The sequence below is a fragment of the Pan paniscus genome, chromosome 17 (assembly GCF_029289425.2).
Source record: "Pan paniscus chromosome 17, NHGRI_mPanPan1-v2.0_pri, whole genome shotgun sequence".
NCBI classification, from domain to species: Eukaryota; Metazoa; Chordata; class Mammalia; order Primates; family Hominidae; genus Pan; species Pan paniscus.
Genome location: NC_073266.2, coordinates 32,990,291 through 33,010,185, shown reverse-complemented (window position 1 = coordinate 33,010,185; position 19,895 = coordinate 32,990,291). Strand labels below are relative to the sequence as shown.

The following is a 19,895-nucleotide window of genomic DNA, read 5'->3' as shown; positions in this document are numbered from 1 at the left end:
CCTCGTTAACAGATATGCTGAATAAATTTCCACAAGTGAAATTAAGGGTCAAAGAGTAAGTACAGCTTAAATTTTAATATTGACAATTGCCCTCTGAAATGATTGAACCAACTTATTCTACCAATTGAGTAAATAAGTGCTATAGTTTATTATTAAACCCTAATTCTTTGTTAATCTGAATAGGTGAAAAATGTGTCATTTTAATTTGCATTTAATCATTAGTAAAATTTAGCAACTGTTTAGGACTTATTAGCTACTTGTATTTTAAATTTGTGACTTGCTCATGCAATTGTTTGGTCCATTAAAATACGTATTTTTCAAATTGCCTTCAGGGGACCAGGAAAAGAGGTTGTTACCAGACAGTAAACTTCAGTTTGACTTGTTATTCCTTTTCAAAGCTATGAAATGATTATGACTTTCATCTGGCCTTTCATACTTTTGTGACTGTTGGAACATTAATAATTCAGTTTGGAAGTTTTAAATGGTTAATTGCCAATTCTAACATCAGTTGATTAAATCATATACTTGACATCCATTCACAGGCAGAGAAACAGGCCAAGCATCACGGTCCTTTAACTCCAAGTTGTGACAACTACAAAATGAATACTATTGGAATTGCCAGATCAAATTTGAGATAAGAAAAGCTTGTATTCACACTAGCCACTTAGGTATGGGCTACCAATTCAGACAACTTGCTCTCTGAAAACCTTCACATTTCCACAAAAAATAATCCAAAAGAACTTACTTCGAACCTGTTTTTTTATTTCCTTAGCAGGGTCCAACCAATTCTGAAAAGGAAATGACATTTTGAATTTGAATCAGAGGAGAATAAAAATGACTTAATGTTGATTAGGTACAGACTCTCCCTAAATGCAGTGTGGAGTTAGTGGTCGTGGGAAGGCTTCCCTTACTGTGGTCCTTCCCCCACATCTGGTGCCCCTCTGCCAAGCCCTCCAAGGGCCCAGGCACTGGTCTAATGAGAAAATGCACATGTATGCAGTTTGGGCCTGACAAAAGTCTTTTTCTTTTATAACCATTGCCTTCAGGGATTCAAGCTAGCACAGAAAAAGAGGGGAAAAGACAGAAGAGTCTATGTTCAGACAAGTTACTAGGATAAATTAAAAATATATGTAACTGGATACACTGATGTCCTAGCCATTCAGTTCCACATTAGAGACTTCCGCAATAAAAGATCCTTAGGCATCTACCTAGGAAGCTTCCCTAACAAATCAATAGTTGCCTGTGATTTCCAATTTTCCTCACTGGTAAAATCAGATGTTTAATAATGAAGTGAGGCATTGTCTGGAGAATTCAGGAGGTATTAAGGATGATTTATGGCACAACACCAAAATGAGTAACAACTATGAGCAAAATTTCTGACTCAGCTTCCAGTGTCAATGCAATGGAAACGATTTCCTTTTCTGTATTTCTCAGGTAGTTGTGTGGATTAAGGAGATACACCCCTGAACAGAGTCTACAGAGGTACTGCATTAAACATAAAACATCTACTAAACATATTAGACAAGTGTCAGGTCAGCACACAATCCCCCTCATATTCTGATTCAGAAACATTATGAAAGCATAAAAAGATGAATGAAAAATAGGACAGCAGCAATGGTGACCGGCCCTGACAGTTTATGGGTTATAATCATAATATCGTCATAGAATTTTGGGATATGAGCATGATTTTTACATAAATATCAATTGATTTTCATTGGTTCAAATAATCTACTGAAATACATTACTCCCCCCAACCCCACCCCGGCAAAAGGAACCACATAAAATGCTTTCCAGGAACCACAAATAATTCAAGTATGAAAAACAAGGCTTCATTTACTGTTACTAGAATATTCAAGATTAAAGGAAGCTGTCAGTGATTTCCTTCATCAAGGAATAGATGATTAACAGCATTTACAGACTCAAAGTAGAAAGTGTGGGAGAATGAAGGCAGGTGGAGAAAGTGATCCACCCATTCAGTTTCAGTTCACTTTCTGGCAGTAATGAGCAGTTCAAGCCATCTTATTTTGCATTGCTTTTGATCACTCACCTTCTGGTTTTCAGCATCTCGATACGTAAGTCCAAAGTAGTCTTTCTCTAGCAAGTTCAAGTGTTCACACACTTTATCAAACAGCACTTGTCCTCTGGAGCGTTTCTACAGAAAACAGAATAGCAAAGCAAGTCAATACAACACAAAGAAAGTTCTCCCAAGTATCAGAGATAAAACCAGGTAATATTTAAAACATTGCTTGGTGTAACTTTAGGGAGTGACCAACAGTGTGATCACATTGCCATCTCCTGTTTAAGTGCAAAAAAGGCTAAAAAACAGCAGGGGAGGGCGAAGGCTTCAACCTACAAAAGCCCACCCCACAAATAAACAAAAGCAAAGTATCAACAGCGCTACTTAGTATGTACAGGTGACCAGTGGGTGATTTCTAAATGGAAGCAACTGGGGAAAATAATGTGATGCTTGGAAGCCTAAATATGTGAAACATAAAAATTCTGACAGTGAAAGAGTATATAACAAACCAACAAAAGCCATAATGCAGAGTGCCCTAACTCAATTATCTAGATCAGGAGTCCTCAGCCCCTGGGCCATGGATGGTTACTGGTCCATGGTCTGTTAGGAAGAGGGCTGCACAGCAAGAGGTGGGTGGCAGGCGAGCAAGTATTGCCAACCTGAGCTCCGCCTCCTGTCAGATCAGTGGCAGAATTTGACTCTCATAGGAGTTCGAACCCTATTGTGAACTGTGCGTGCAAAGGATCTAGGTTGCGCGCTCCTTATGAGAATCTAATGCCTGATGATGTGAGGTGGATCAGTTTCATCCCAAAACCATCCTCCACCCCAGTCCATAGAAAAAAAATGGTCTTCCATGAAACTGGTCCCTGGTGCCAAAAAGGTTGGGGACTGCAGCTCTATGAGATAAACTTCTGAGCCTGAGAAGAATTAACCCTGCTCCTTGTCTTAGGCAGACTCTCACTTAAAACCTTCTATCCCAAATCCTTACTTAGAAATTCTAAGGACCACTTTCTAAAATCCATTAAACAAATTTCATTATTTTTGTTTTGTTTTTCTTTTGTCACAAATTTCAGTTTATACAGAGTTTTTCTCTTAACTTTTTTAGAGCAAATCCTTATTAAACATAACAAAATATTCAGTTTAAAGAATACTTGAGTTATCATATATAAATACAAAATAGGGATATATGAGTTATATTTCTGACCATCAAGCCAGCATCTGGAGAAAAAGATAGTCATTTGGAAAAAAAAATTCATCAGCTTAATTTATTGTGACGTATCATTTTTTCACCTAATCCTTCAAAGGCCTTTAAACATAGTCATGAAGTCTGTGACGAATTAACTGGCAACAAATAAACTAAATGAGTTTTTTGTTTGTGCGCTACTAACATTTTACACCTAATACATTAAGCATATTTGTCTTTAAGAGTTAATGTAATACCAATGAGAAATATGAAAATTGATCAACTATGTCTATGCCAAAATAATAAGCATTCAAAAGACCTGTGAGTCGTGTGTTGTGTTATAGTGCAGCTGTAATTATGCTGAAAGCAATAACGCAGTCCCCTCAAGCATGACTATTTAGGAGAAAAGGCAAATTTATGGTAGAAAAGTAAGGCCTAAATCATAGCTAGCTAAATAATCGATGATGTATTTGGAAAAAACAGTTCCATAAAGTATTATGAAAATAAATTACTTGTTAGCAAAACTACATAATAACATTGCTCATCGGCTATGAATAAATATTTCGACAATGAAGCGCCTGCTTGCTGGTTTAAATCATTTATTTATAAATAACAGCATATTATTTCTGAATGATATTTATAAATAACAGCATATTATTTCTGAATAATATTTATAAATAACAGCATATTATTTCTGAATAAGCCTCCACAAATTATGAAGTTTTCACAAAAATTGGTTATTCTGATGCTTCTATTGGTATGATCTCTAGTTCACAGATAAGAACAGAGGTTCAAAGCAGTTGGATGAGAGAGGCAGACTTATGTGATGACCTGGGAAGTAGCTTTAGAATCAAGTAAACCTGTGCTTGAATCTTCAGGATGTCCCTTGCAGCTATGTAAAATGGGTATGACACTACTTACTTCTTTGGAATGGATGACATTAAAATCAAATAATGTATTCAAATGTGGCCTAGTGGTGGCATATATTAAGCATTCCATAGATGTCAGCTATTATTATAGCCTGGTGGCTGACAAACAGTAGAATAACTAATGTAGAACAGATTATTATGCGTGTTTTCTATAGGAGCACATATCCAACTCCTGGTGGTGCCAATAAGCAGCTTTATAATTAACATGTCCCACTCTTTAGATATTAGATGCCTGCTTACTACCTAATTGCTTTAGATAGACTACTTTTTTTTTTTTTTTTTTTTTTTTTTACCTACATACACACAACGTAGAAAAATACATATCAGTGTCTGGCCAAATACTTTCTCTATGTGTAAACAAAAACCAAAACAAATGCAAATACAAAAACTTTTCTCTACAAGGCTTCCCTGGACCCTATGCCTCCTACATTTTCTGACCCAAGAGACCACAGCCATTTCTCAAAGGAGGAATCGTTTCTGAATATGCTGCAGGCGCCCTGGTTAGAGTTTCAATTCGCCACTTTCTGGCTGCTGTGTTCTTTCCTTTGCCTAACAAGAGGCATGGGTTAGCTCAAACACAGACTGTTAATGCTACCTGGCTCTCACTTTTCTGGTTCCTCGCAATTTGATTTCTATTAATGAGTCCCATCCTTCTCTTAAATAGACCAGATCTTTTCTTACTGAATATTTTAAACATATTTTAAACACTGATTTTAAAGACAATAACATACTAGTCCACACTGAAGTTTTTTTTTTTCTAATCCTTAGAGCTAAGACCAGTTGTCTGGTATCAGCTGTAGATGGTTATATCATGGGATGGAAGCAATGAAATTCTTACCTGCTAAATATCAGCATGGCCATCAGCCAGCTGGATGACTATGGAAAAGGCTTTTAAGTTATTCGGGCCTCCATTTTCTCATCCTTGAGTGGGGATGTAAGATTCTACTGAGCAAGATGTTTATGGGCTTGAGGCTCTAACTGGGCTTCCCTTTGCAAACCACTAATGGATTGAGGCACTCTCTCCCATTGCACCCAGATCGGGCATCAGCATCCTTCTACACGTCATGATGAGAAAGATGCTGCCAATGGATGGAGGTGGGACATGACATGAAACTTATTTTCCAGCCCTGGACTGGATCCCTTCTCTCCCAACTCTAAAAATGTCTTGATTCTTCTAACCCAGATGATTTTTTTTCTAGCATATTATTCAACTTTTCAAGTCAACTAATTTTACTTATTGATATCTGCATGTGCCTGCAGGTAATCATGTTTACCATATATGACTAAATCTCAACAATCAATCAGACTGGAAATTTTGGAGAAATTATGTTTATTATGGTTCCAAAAGACATGTTGTTCTTTAAGTGATCAAATCTAGGTATCTTACTATCATTGGGTGTGGTTACATGCTATACTATGAGTCAAGAACTGAGTATATTTTTTAAAAAAATGGATAGAGGTATTCTAAACGAATGAATAATTACCTAATCAGAAAAGACTGATATTTTAGTCTTACAATTATTTATGAGTGGTTATTTCTGACTCAAAAGCATTCAGTTTGTGTATACTATTCAGTATGATATCATCCCCAAAATGTGATTTTACTTTCCTAGAGTAACAAACCAATGGTGGCTTGCCCTCTTCTTAAAATTTCCCCTGACAAACTGCATTTCTGTTTCTGATAGAGTAAATGGACATACTGAGTCCAACAATCAGGAAAGTTTTAAATGAAATGTCCTAAAAATGGCATATCTCCAAGCAACTTAAACAAGTTTCATGACTTTTTACATTTTTTCTTTAATTAAAAAATTTTCTAAATTGATTCTTGAAATTGTTAGGTGTTAGGAGATGTTTGTCAAAAGAGAACTTAAAGAGAATGAAAAGGGAAGCCAGAGACTGGCTGAAAATATTTGCAAAACACGTATCTGATAAAGAACTGGTACCCAAGATATACAAAGAACTCTTAAAACACAGTAAGAAAACAATCCAATTTAAAAATGGGCAAAATATCTGAACTTACACCTTACCAAAGATATACAGATAGCAAATAAGCATATGAAAAGATGTTCCACATCAAACATCATTAGAGAACTGCAAATTAAAACAACAGTGAGATACCTCCAAACGTATGTTATAATGGCTAAAATCCAGAACAATAAAAACACCAAGTGCTGGTGATGATGTGGAGCAACAGAAACTCTTATTCATTGCTGACAAGAATGCAAAATGGTAGAGCCACTCAAGACAGTTTGGCAGTTTCTTACAAAACTAAACCTACTCTTGCAGTATTCAACAATCATGCTCCTTGGTATCTACCTAAATGAGTTGAAAATGTATGTCCACTCAAAAACTTGCACACAAATGTTTATAACAGTTTTATTCATAATTGCCAAAACTTGAAGCAACCAAGAAGTTCTTCTTTATGTGAACGAAGACACAAGCTGTGGTGCATCCAGATAACGGAATAATGTTCATTGATAAAAGAAAAAATGAGCTATCAAGATATGAAAGAACCTTAAATGCATACTGCTAGTTCACTGAAAGAAGTTCATCTGAAAAGGATGCATACTGTATGATTCCAACTACATCAGTCTCCCATTGTCCATGGGATTTTACGTTCCAAGGCCCCTAATGGATGCTTAAAACCACAGATAGTAGTGAATGCTACATATTCTGTTTCTTCCTATACATATATACTTATGATAAAGTTTAATTTATAAAGTAGGCACAGTAAGAGATTAACAATAACTGATAGTAAGATAGAATAATTACAAAATATACTGTAATAAAAGTTATGTGAGTGTAGTCTCTATCTCTCCCTCAAAACATCTTATTGTACTGAACTCACCTGTTTTCAGACTGTGACTGTGGGTAAGTGAAACCGTGGAAAACAGAATGGGGAAGTGAGACTGCAGGAAATGGGGGGGACTACTGTACATATCATCCTGGAAAAGGCAAAACTAAGGGAAAAAGGCAAAACTAAAGGCAAAAAGACCAATGGTTGCTAAGGGTTTGGGGGTGGGGAGGGATGAATAGGTGGCTAACAGGGGATGTGGGGGACAGTGAAACAGTCCCTTATCTGTATGATCATGAAATGGTGAACGCATGACATTATGTATTTGTCAAAACCCCCAGGATGAACAGCACAAAGAACAAACTGTAATGTAAACTATGGACCTTAGTCAACAATAATGTGTCAATATTGGCTCATCAGTTGTAACAAATGTGCCACACTAATGCAAAATGTTAAAAATAGGGGATCCTTCCTGTAAGAAATAGCAAAAAATAAAAATAGAGAAACTGGGGGGGTGAGGGGAAGAGTGTGAGGGGGTATATAGGAACTCTGTGCTTTCTGCTCAAGTTTTTCTATAAACCTAAAACTGCTCCAAAAGCATACATCTACTAACTAAAAAGAGAAAGACAAAAATACATTCTTAGTTTAAATTGTTAATAAAATAATTAAAAAGGTTAGTAAAAAAAAAAAGGTTAACCTCCAAATGATTTTACTTTTATCATGAGTAAATACAAACTTAAAATTTTCATTGAATCGACATTTTAGAAAATTCAAAACTTAACCTGATAATTCTCCACTTATCTTGGTTTTCCCCTTGAAATTAACTTGCCTAAGAAACTATGTCATTTGCCTGTGGAGTTCTTTCAGTGTAGATTCTGCTGTTTGCATCTTTATGGTGTAATTTACCAGCTCTCCCAGTCTCCTGAATCGCCCCTGAAGTGGGAGTTACATCTAGAAGCTTCGTCAGGTTCCGGTTTGTTTTCCATAAATGATACTTCATTAGGAAGCACAACGTGACTGCCTGATTTTTTTTTTACATGTGTGACATTAGCAGTCACTGATGACCACTGTCCTGTATCATTCATTCCAGACTGCAAAATGGTGATATTCTAATCTGAATCATTCCTTCTTCATTTATTAACTGGAGCATGTTTATAAAGAGGTATTTCCTTTTGTCAAAACTATTTGTTTACCCAGTGACACAGTTTAATTATGAAAATGAAGATAAATGCTTGTTTCTCTCCCTTTATCCATTTTCAAGATGATGAGTTGGCTCCCTAGCATCACCCAAAGTCACCAATTAGATCTTTTGGCTTCATACTATCATGATGAACTCACTGAGTTAAACAGTTCTGATGTGTTTCAATCCATCTCAGGCATTACCCATAATGATGCTCTCAATGTCCCACATGTTCTGCTTTGCCTGTTAAGTCCTCTCATCCTTCAAGGGGTTTCCCCAGTGCCAACTCTCTGAAGCATTTCCTGTCTTCCCAGACAAATGTGATTTCTCTCTCCTTTGGACTTTGTGGCACTTTATGGCAGCACTTTCTATATTCTGCCTTACATCCCAGCCGTGTCTCTGGGCACTCACTTCATATCCCTGACAGTAAAGACATTTGCAATGGCATTGGGCCTCCTGCATGTCATCTTTCACAGGGCCTCTTACTTTGTCAAATGCCATTAAGAGATTAAAACAGTAACTTGATGAAACTTTACAAAAGTATTTTTCTCACTAGCAAGCCGTAAGCAATGACACCGAAGCAATGTTTTAAACTAGTGGTTTTCAACAGTGGATCCTGGGGGCACTTAAACATGTCAGTGTCCAGGCCCCTATCTCAGGTCAATTAAATTGGAATTTCTGAAGTTGGGCCAAGGCATCTGCTTTTTGTTTTGCTTTGACGGAGTCTCACTCTGTTGCCCAGGCTGGAGTCCAGTGGCGTGATCTCGGCTCATTGCAACCTCTGCCTCCCGGGTCCAAGTGATTCTCCTGCTTCAGCCTCCCAAGTAGCTGGGATTACAGCTGCCCGCCACCACGTCTAGCTAATTTTTGTATTTTTAGTAGAGACATGGTTTTGATACTTTTAGTAGAGACATGGTCACTCAAACTCCCTGACCTCAAGTGATCCATCCACCTCGGCCTCCCAAAGTGCTGAGATACAGGCATGAGCCACCATGCCTGGCTGACATCAGCATTTTTTAAATATACCCAGGTAATGCATGCTGGTATGCTGGTATGGCTGAACAGTCACTTTAAATTAAAATATGTTTGCAACTTATAAATTTTTAAATATGAGGACTCTAAAAATATTTTACTTTTTTGGGAGGAAGTATGTAGCTTTTTCAGATTTAGTCTAGGCCAATATTCATAGTTGCATTATAGTAAAATTGGTTTACACAGACACATGTGCCTAAAATCCTTTTTTTTTTTTTTTTTAGAGGCAGGGTCTCACTCTGTCACCCTGGAGTGCAGTGGTGCAACCATAGCTCACTGCAGCCTTGACCTCCTGGGCTCAAGCAATCCTCCCACCCCAGTCTCCCAGTTAGCACATAAGCATGTAGCATCATTTCCGGCAAATATTATAAAAATTCTTCTGTAGAGATGGGGTCTTTCTATGCTGCCCCAGGCTTAAAATCTGAAGACATTCATTCCAACACATTTTCTTGAAAAATAAAAGTTCTCAGGAAATGATAAACTGGCCAAATGCTAAAATAAAATGACACAAATGAGAAATAATAAACCACTAAACTCTCGAAAGAAACGCAAAAACACTAACTTCCATTTAAAGCTATGAATACAATATAAGAAAACCAGAAATGTTTAAAAATTTGTTGTGTGTGTGTGTGTTTTTAAAAAACAGAGACAGTTTCCCTTTGTATAGTTAAAATACACTTTTACTCAAGATCCTGTCACATTACTAAAGAATGACCCTTAGTAGGTTAATAAATGTCTTGATCTCTTTTCTAATAGAGCAGGAGCATTCACATCTTCCCTAGCAGGTGACTGGGGTGACTGACAGGTACAAACACCTGGCACTGAGGCCAGGGAGGACAGCTCTCCTTGGCACAGCTTTCTCCAAAATGGGCATTGCCTCCATTCCTGAATCCCTATAAATCATCTCTTAGTCTGTGCCCAAGACAATGAGTGCAAAAGCAGGAAGACACAAATTGCGCCAAGTCTCAGCACTGGACTACAATAAAATGTGTTTGGGTTTTTTTCTTCAGTCTTACAAAGCTATGAATCAGCCTGAGTGAAGCCCTCTTCTGGCACAGCTGAAATTAGAGAAATCTGTCAAGTCAAAAACCGTCTTTTAGCCTTGGAAGACAGGGTACAGTTATCTATCTGAAGCTGTACAATCATGAAGAGAATGAGGAGAGCAAGTTGTTTTGCATGAGAACTGGAGCTAAGCAGCAGTCCCTGCTGCTCAGGAAGGAATGGGGTTCCTGCATCAGAAGGTGTGTGCGTTGGCAAGGCTCTTCAGGATGCATGCATGCATTTCTTTAGACAATAACGTTGAAAAATGAAAATAAAAAAGCCTCCTGCCTATGCTGGCTTAGGCTCAAACCCACTCATGTTAATACATGAAAATATGGAGAGCTACGATATTGAAAATTTCCAGCAAAACTGATGCTTCTGTATCCTTATTTGAGGGGTTGTCTACACCGTAAGTACTTCATTCTCTCCATCACCTATCTTCCTCAAATAGACCCCTGATTTTCTCTTGGATGTTATATTTCTTCATGAGTATAGTATTTTGTGAACTCCTATTTCTGCTCCCTGAGGATGGAAAACTGCTTGTCCTTTTTACTGCCCTGGTACAGTGTCCTGAACACAGCAGGCATTCGATCTATGTGTCTAAGAAGTGCTACTGACAAGAATTTCAAGAAAGAATTTCTTCTCACATTATTTTGGACGAATCTAACAAAATGTCATCTTTTTCCCCCCATGCTTCCTGCCCTAATTGCATTTTTCCTCACTGAATGCCTTTTCATTTTCCTCACATTTAAAGGTCACTTGAACTTGTCTTTATTTCTAAATGACTGCACTACCATTTACCTCAAGGATGGAGACTCTAAAGAGTTCGGCAAACTCTCTGGGCCACAGCTTGAGCCCAAATCAGACACCTGGACTCTGTGTAAGTCACCTTTCCTGGGCTTCCTTTTTTTCTAACGAATTCTTGATAGAAAAATACTCTATAACATTGCCTTGAAATTTAAGCGGAGAGTGTGTTTTTTTTTGTTTTCTTGTTTTTTTTTAATCCATACTTGGAAAATGCCAAAGCGCCATGGTCAAACCCAGGAACAAAAGATGATGGTGTCTGGTCTGGGTCAACAGAGTCCATAAAGCCTTAGAAAGAGCTGGAGCTGGGAAGCCCTAAGAAGAAAGACAAGGCACCAGCTATCCTATGTGCATCTCCTGCCTTTTTGGGCTGTCTCAAGTGTACATGCAATGCCACGTTTATTAAGCATGGAAAGTCCATTATCCACATCACTACTGCCAGAATCCATTCTCAAGAGGCAGGACTTAATGGGATCTTTCAGGCTATGTACTAATCCCAAATGTGGTCCAGGCAGCATATTCATAGAGGGCTGACATGAGAGGCAGAGATCACATTTCTTCTCTCTAGATGGCACATACATTGTCAGTCCTTTCTTTAAATTCATGAACAATCAGCTCTTCAGAAAACCATGAGGGTAACTACTTTCAAACATTCATCAGTCAATCAATAATTGTTCTATCACATTCTCATTTAATCAAGTTAGCAATAATGATCTGGAGCCTTCTGTTAGGAATATGAAACTATTTCCTGGTCTTGGTAAATTTATAAACAAAATAGTGAACATGTGTGTTTAATTTCCAGGTCTAAACTATCTAGAGATGAGAATTCATCTGGCATTATTTAAACACCTTTAAGTTGGATATTCCTACCCACTGAAAGTTTGTCTTCCCATTATTCAAGTGCAGTATATTAGACAGTCCCAAGGCTAGACTCTGGTTCTACAACTAATCAGCTCTGTAATGTTAGACAAGTTATTTAAACCTCTCTGAGCTTCATTGTTTTCATTATAAAATGGAAATAATACTGGTACTTATGCAAAGGATTGTTGTATTAAGATAAAACACTGGAAAGCACATTGCCTAACTCATGGGAAGCATCAACAATAAATGCAGGTGATTATTATTAGGCCTTTTTCATAAGGAGCCTGATAAATTTAAGGTTTCTAGTGCTGAATTTGGAATAGAGACTGATGTACTATTAAAATCCTATTTATTCTACAATGAAATCATAGAAAACAAATCATACCATTACTCTTACGAAAAACAAATCCCTTCTCTTTATATAGGTAAAACTGGGAAATTATTCAAAAATAGTATTGATATTAGTAAACTGAGTCTACATTCAATTTTTCTTTTCAAACACACACTCACAGAACAGTTTTAAATACATATTGGGTATACTGGCACATTTTGGTATTATGCATCGTAAGCCATATAGCAAATGTCCAAACTAGATTGGGCTGTTCACATGCAGTAGAGTTGACCTATGTTTTGACTTAGATTCAGTGCACAAACACTTCAAGTACATACATGACAAAAGTACCTCCCTACATATTAAGCCCATCTACCTTTCTTTAAAGGCGCTTTTTTTTTTAAAATTGGTTCCTGCCTTCATTTGTTGTAATTTCAGTCTCTACCTGAAACCAGACTTTTGCACTCAGAGATGTGCACTGTGGTAGATGATGGCTTTCCAGTGAAGCATGCTTCTTCTTGGCTAGCAAAAACATTGGGCTTGATTTTTTGCAAAGAGTTTCACATCACACATACGAGATGTTGGCAGCAAACTGTCAGACAACATTTCCTGCTGTTAATCTGCTAAGGATTCAGGTCACTATGCCAATGCATGCAAAATGAACGCAGAAAAGGAAGTCTAAGAAGGAGGAATGTTTGAAACAGACACATACTTAAACTTGAATCACGTAAAATGATCATATTAGCTAATTCTGAATGACGTGAAACTTTGAGAATTTTCCTGTGAGAGGAAGTACTTAACTTCTTTTGTAAGAATTCTCAAAAAAACCCCTAAACAAACAAAACTTGAACTGTGATTTATAATTCATTTGGTCAAATGAAGAGCTATATGCAATTCAAATATAGACAATAAAAACACCACTTTCAGTAATATGAATTTAATGAGTATGAATTTGTAGCACTGTCACTTTTCAATTCTATAAGACACTGATAATCAAAAAACATGAGAATAATATTGTCATTGCTTTAAAAAAGTATGTACTAAGTGAATCTGTGTCCTTTCCTGTCCATCAACTGTTTAAGCCTATATTAGTAGGGCAAGGCTGAGAATAAATAGAAAGAGAAAGAATATCAAGGTATTACATAAACCACCAGCATATTTAGAGATGTAATGATATATCATTTCACCAGTTAAATATAAGTGTTTAAATTAAAATGATCTTATAATCCATGTAAGACCTGTAATGAAATGTAAATAAGTGGTTAAAAAAACAGGACATGCTCACACTGTAAATGATGCTTAGTTCAGTCTTGTCTGCACTTGAGCATATCATATTTTAGATGAGTATTTAAAGTCCAGTAGATAGGGGAAGAAAAAACCTTCTCAATCATCAAATATTTTGATTCTGTATACTTTTTGGTTTTTGTTTCTGATACATGTAATAGCCTGTTTGAGCCACTGAGGGGTATAGTTGGGTCTACACATCAAAGGTCAGTATTGTTTTCTAACACTCCTCTATCAGGGCATCCTGGCTTAATACTGCGTGAACCCACAATCCCGAAAAGCCAGTGCTAATCCTCTTTGCCCAGCCGTTTCCACTCCTGTGACAGGGGTAAGGAGGAAGCTGCTGAACCCTGCTAAGAAGATGGGAGGCCTGGTCTAATTCGAGAACCAGACACGGCAGGCCCTGTCTTCTGGGCTCAGCACAGTGAGAAGCTGGAGCAGCAGGGAGGCGCGCTCACTGCAGGGATCCCATGGCTCAGCAACCTGCAGGGAATGGTAGTCACTGCTCCTTCCCGAATCTCAGATGACTATTTCTTTAAGTTTTGTGGTTACAATCTGTAAAACATATGAGTAGCATTTGCAAATGGTAGTAAATAACAATCACATAAAAATTGAAACCATAAGGCAAACCGCACTCTCAAAATGGCTTCAAGATAGGTACAGCCTTTTCCCGTAAGCAACAACTCTACCGTTCTTTTATCTGTAGGAAAATCGCAAACATTCTATTCAAGCAAAAGTAAAAGATTCCATACATGTTTAGACTGCACTGCTTTTTCTCTGCTTGTGATAAAGCAATTGTCTTTCCTGGAGCTTATCTGCTCTCGGGGCTGAACTTGAGTAAGGTTCAGGACTGAGGGGCTCGGGAAGCTCTGCTCCCCTGCTTTTTTGGAAGTCTTGCTGATCCTATAAACCAGTTCTCCTTGCTTTCATATGGTGGAACAAGTGATCTCGGATGGCACAGTAGGCAGTGAAGTGAAAATTTAGGGAGGTCATCCCTGAGACTGTATCACTTATTTTAACTTCTGTTTTTACCATTGAAAAAGAAAAAAAACACACACACACAGATCTCAGGGAGAAGAAAGCTATATGACAACATCATGGTTTAGCTATCAGATTCAGTAGTGAGAGATGCTTCTGGTACACAGACAGCAAAAGCCTAACTGTGGAAAGACCCTGCAGGGGCCTCCCAGGCTTGCCTGCCTCTGTGGCTTCCCTGCTACCTCACCTCGCTCCCTGTCAGCCTCTCCTGCAAAGAGGAGACTGTACACACACCTCCACGCCCTGAAGCCTTCTACCCATTCATCCTTCTCTCCACCACTCAAGCACCCCTTCCTCAGGATTCCACCCCTGAACTGCAGGACTAGGTTAAATCTCAGGGAAGCTGTTTTTATAGCTCCTGCGTTGCCACTGTCGGGGGGCACTTTTATTTTTGTTTGTATTAGAATTTGAGTTGTGGTCGGGGTAGCCTACCTGTAAGCTATATCCACTCACCACTGTATTCTTACAGTGCCGGGCATCGAGCAGAAACTTTTTTTTAAAAATATCAAAGAAAATCAAGCTAAATAAATGCATCTGGGGTTCATTTCCTGCTTTAAGACTCTTGAACAACTGCTCTAATCTTTGAAATCTGTTCATGACCAATTTGTTTATATTTCTCTACCATGCAGGTATAATCTTCTCTGGCTAGAACTACTGTGTTGAATTTTTACCCCCATTTTTGTAAAAAGAGAATACTTTATTCCTACAAATGAAAAACCTGTTTTTTAATGTTCCACCTCAAACGTCATATAAAGGTTAACTTCCCGATAAACTTCTCAAATTCTCCCCAAGGAGTAAGTGGTCTTAAACTGTGGTTTTACTCTATTACTTTGATTTGATACACATTTTATCCTTCACAATATAGAAAAATACATGATGGATCATGGTTTCTAAGGAGAGGTCTTGGCTAAACTGTATTAGGCCACTCGAATCGCCCAGTTATCAACACACCTGGATCTGGACACCATCTGATTAGTGGGTGTGATCATCTGATGAATGCAGACAGCAGTTCTGGGCATGGTATGGGGATGTGTCTTGGATTCCCTTCTTAAATTCAAACTCCTGGATAACTAGGAAAAATATTCTCTCGCCCTATCTAACTATAGAAAAAAACACATGAATAACAGTTTGGAGCATTAACTATTAAATATGTAATTGGTCTTGTACCTAAAAAGACTGTTCTAAAACTGAAATTGATATTTTTGTAGCAGTCACCATATTTAGCGGACTAACAGTTAATAATCCTATAAAGGAAATGAACTAATTGACATAACTGGGCACGTATTTTGCTTTGAGGTTATCTTGAAGACTAGAGAAAAAATTACATTGCTCAAGCTTAAATGTCCTATGAGTGCTTTAAAATTTTCATGGGTTAAAATTATTGAAGTCATGCTCTATAAAGTACAGTTTTGGGATCTTGAGTATGCCTTTGTCTCTAAAATGGCCTAGATCCAAATTTTTGAGGTATATTTTAACCTCAGGCACTTCCATGAACCACATCCTTGTAGGAGGGTGATATTCTCTTTGTGAATATGTTCTAGTCAAGCCCTCACCTCTCATGAGAAGATGCCCATCATCTCTAGTTCTGATATTTTAAAATACAGCTCTGAGTTCAGGCATGGTAGAGCATGCCTTTAGTCCCAACGACTCAAGCGGCTGAGGAAAGAGGATTGCCTGGTCCCAGGAATTGGAGTACAGCTTGGGCAACAAAGTAAGACCCCATTTTGAAAAGAAACCAACAAATATATAGCTCTGAAATATTGCCTAGATATTGTAACCATCTGGATCCCATTCATTGGCTTCTAGTAGGAAGCCAATTAATTTGTGTATTGAGAGCCTAATGTCCATTGGTCTCTTTTTTTTTTTTGAAGGCCTTATCAGATTTATTATGAATTATTAATTTTTGACTTTTGCTTTTTGTTTAAGTTTTCTAACTGAGTGTTGGGCACATCCATAACTTAACTATAACCTTGGTAGCTGTTTTAGATCTTTTTGAGGATAAAAAGAGAAAATAAATGTATTTTTAAATCTTTCATTAATTAAAATGAAAATTTCTGGTTATATAAAGGAAGTTCTTAATCTGTATCTATTGAATGAGAATGTTTTAAGCTGCAATCCTCTTACGGAAATAAATTCAGAAATTATATATTCCTGGGATATTCTGATTTCTCTTCTGCTAATAATATCAGTGTGTAACAGACATACATATGCATTTGATTATACATGATGCACATATCAAATGAATGCAATCAAAATGTATCCTTTTTTTCTAAAATAAACTACCTATTATCATAGAATCATAAGGAAGGAAAGACTGCAGACTATACAAAATTATCTCTAGAAGATGACTTTCGAATTTCTCTTTTATTTTTAAACTTTTATTTTAGAGTTGGGGCACATGTGCAGATGTGTTATATTGGGATATTGCATGATGCTGAGGTTTGGGGTACAGTTGATCTTGTTGCCCAGGCAGTGAGCATAGTATCCAATAGGTCATTTTCAGTCCTTTCCCTGCTCCTCTCTCCCTCATTTTGGAGTTTCCAGTGTCTATTGTCCCTATTTTTGTGTCCATGTATACCCAGTGTTTAGCTCCTACTTATAAATGAGATTGTGCAGCATTTGGTTTTCTGTTCCTACATTAGTTTGCTGAGGATAATCACTGGCTGCTTTTCTCTGCTGACTGGATCAGTGGGTTCATGGCTGCTACACATGAGTGGCCTCTCATTTGGGTTCTCTCAGTAATAATCCTTCAGGGAGATGTCTGGGAAACAGCACACTGCAGGCCCATCCCATCTTCTGTGATACTCCCACCATCTAAACTTGTTAGGGAAGGAACTAGGAAGTCCATTTTGGCCCCATGTCCATGCCATATTCTCCAGTTTTATCCATACCAAAACTCCTGTGTCTAAAAAATGTGATATATATACACATAGATATGTATTTGTACGTGTGTGTATGTGGATGTGTTATGTGTACTAAACATCACAACAAGTTGCATCTCGCATACATAATGAGGAGCATAATCTCAAACTGATGAATCATTACTTAATGGTTATTAAAGGTTTGCTTGAGAGGAAGAACAATCAGTGAGATGTTTCTGATGGCTGTTCATAGTCCACTCCTTGAATAAGCTATCAGAGAGCTGCAGTAGAGAGTTTAATCTTAAACTGGCTCTGGAATAAACTCACTTCTTTTCACCTACCAAGTTGTTTTTGTGGCATGGACACCGGGTTGAGGCTTCCTCCTCTGTGCCTGTTAGAGATCTCAGAACATGCATTTTGTGGATTAACCTCATGCTTGGCTTCCTACTCTCATTTTCTCTTGGTCCGCTTTCTACATATTTATTTTCTCTTTGTTATATTGGGTGCATTCATGTAAAACAGCCTAAGTCCTTGCTAGAACATGGTGGGGTTTAAATAATAGAAACCCCAAGTTAAAGTAAAATTCACTTTTGAAATATTACATTTCCAGTTTTGGTGGTGGTGTTTTATTTTTTTCCCCCCTATCATGAGGAATTTGCAATCATCATACTATTAAAGAAAGTTTTGTAAGTCGTGACGTCTGGGCAGTATTTTTTCTAAAGGAATAACTGGAGACATTAACTGGAGCATTTAGCTTGGGGTAATCATTTAAAACCATTCATGTGTTTTACAAGCTCAGTCTAATGGCATTTCCCTAAGGAATGTGGTGCCTCTTTAGTGACTTTATTTGCTGTCACCATGGCATTCCATAAAAAATAACAAGTCTCTGTATTCCTTCCAGTTTTCCAAACACCATAACAAGAACCAATTCCTTATGCTGCCTGTGCGTCTGCAAACCATCACTTATGTCTATAAGCAGCAGCAGGGAAAATGAGGTGCATTCCTAAGTGCAAATATGACTTAGAATTTTCTTGTGTGCTTATTAGAAAAGGACTCCAAATGTACATACATGTTAAACACAGCTGTCTGTCATGCTGAACAGATACATTCTTATACAACAAAGATATCTTGTTTATTGACAAGAAGAAACCTGCACCAATCAAAGCATTTCATGAATTAATATCTAATCTGGTCATTTTGATTTGCCTATGGTAGACTTATCCTTGACCTAGATTATAGGAAACAGTCACTAGGCAATGCTAACAAAATAGGTCAGTCTTGCAAGGGAAGCAACAGGAAGATCCTAAATTCTATTTATACAGAAAGAAAATATCCACAATAGCGATATGACAAGGCAAATCATGACAGCAAGTTCTAGGAAGCTAACTTTATTGATGGAAATGTTATTTGTTCCAACAAAAAACTCCCACAACTGGAAGTCTGTGACCCCTTACAGAATAAATAAATAAAAAGCTTAAGGTGCATTGGCTGGTCGATAACAAGCCACAAAATGGAAGAGAAAAAAAGAATCCTTTGCCTCTCTGCTGTGCAGAGAGGGAGTGAGACCAATAGTTCAGCACCAGATGCCTCCTGCCAGGGCCAGAAGGAAAGAGCAGGGTATTATTACAGCCCCAAACTAGAAAAATGCTGGAGGCTACACTTAAAGGGTTTATTTTTTTCTAATTTCAGACAAACATTTAAGAGAACTTTCTGAATCACACCACTCTTCACACTTTTTAATAATGGTACCTTAAAAATCACAATTATGCAGTATGCTGATGTAAAGCTACTTCTAATATTCATCTTAAGTTGTTCAAAGGAGAATCAGGCATCAGTCGGTCCTCATAAACACGTAATGTTATGGTTCTTACCACTTTGTATAGCTGAAATTCTAATGTATGAAAGACAGCAAAAAGCCAAATTAAATAAATAAAAGGAGAACTGGCAATGAACAGAAAAAAGGCACAAGAATCAATCAAAGAGCATGACAACACTCAATTATTTCTCCACAATGGTACCTTATGCAACCTTCCACTTCCTGTTTTCTAGTCCTTGCATGGCACTTAGAAAATTATATCAGGATGCTTTTCTATGCACTCTCTGTTTTTGAACTGTTTGATGGACCCTCATACGGTCACAATCACTACTGCAATTTCCCCAAAGGATCAGGTACTCCAAGCTCATAAGCTGGAACAGGGCAAAAATGGAAAACAAGTTCGGTGTGGGGAAGAACCCGAGGGTGGGGGATTTGTCAAAGCTGTCCCCACTCCCTACTTCAAAGGTTAGTATCCCCCAGAGCTCTGTTATTAAGGCTCTTTTCTTCTTGCTCATTCGCTCACTACCTGCATAACCTCATTCACTGCCAGGTTTGAATTCATATAAAAGATAATGGCTCCCACAAAGTCTACCAACTTGACATCTCTTGCAAATGACAAACAGTATACCCAGTTGCAATAGTAGATTGCTACTTTCATATTCCAGGCACTTGAAATTCAACGCATCTAAGTTAAATTCACTGTCTTCCCCCATAAACTTTTTCT

The 19,895-nt window shown here is 37.6% G+C and overlaps 1 protein-coding gene across 41 annotated transcripts in view; it reads right to left on the bottom strand.

Moving 5' to 3' along the window:
- Window positions 1–19,895, bottom strand: part of EPB41L3 (erythrocyte membrane protein band 4.1 like 3) — a 237,483-nt gene that overhangs the window by 50,363 nt on the left and 167,225 nt on the right. For all 41 annotated transcript variants that reach the window (XM_057300469.2, XM_057300475.2, XM_055102603.2 and 38 more), the window contains 2 exons: window positions 2,048–2,152; window positions 746–788 (listed from right to left, as the gene is read on the bottom strand). In XM_057300469.2, coding sequence (XP_057156452.1) covers window positions 746–788; window positions 2,048–2,152 — 148 coding nt within the window. The remainder of the gene's footprint in view (window positions 1–745; window positions 789–2,047; window positions 2,153–19,895) is intronic.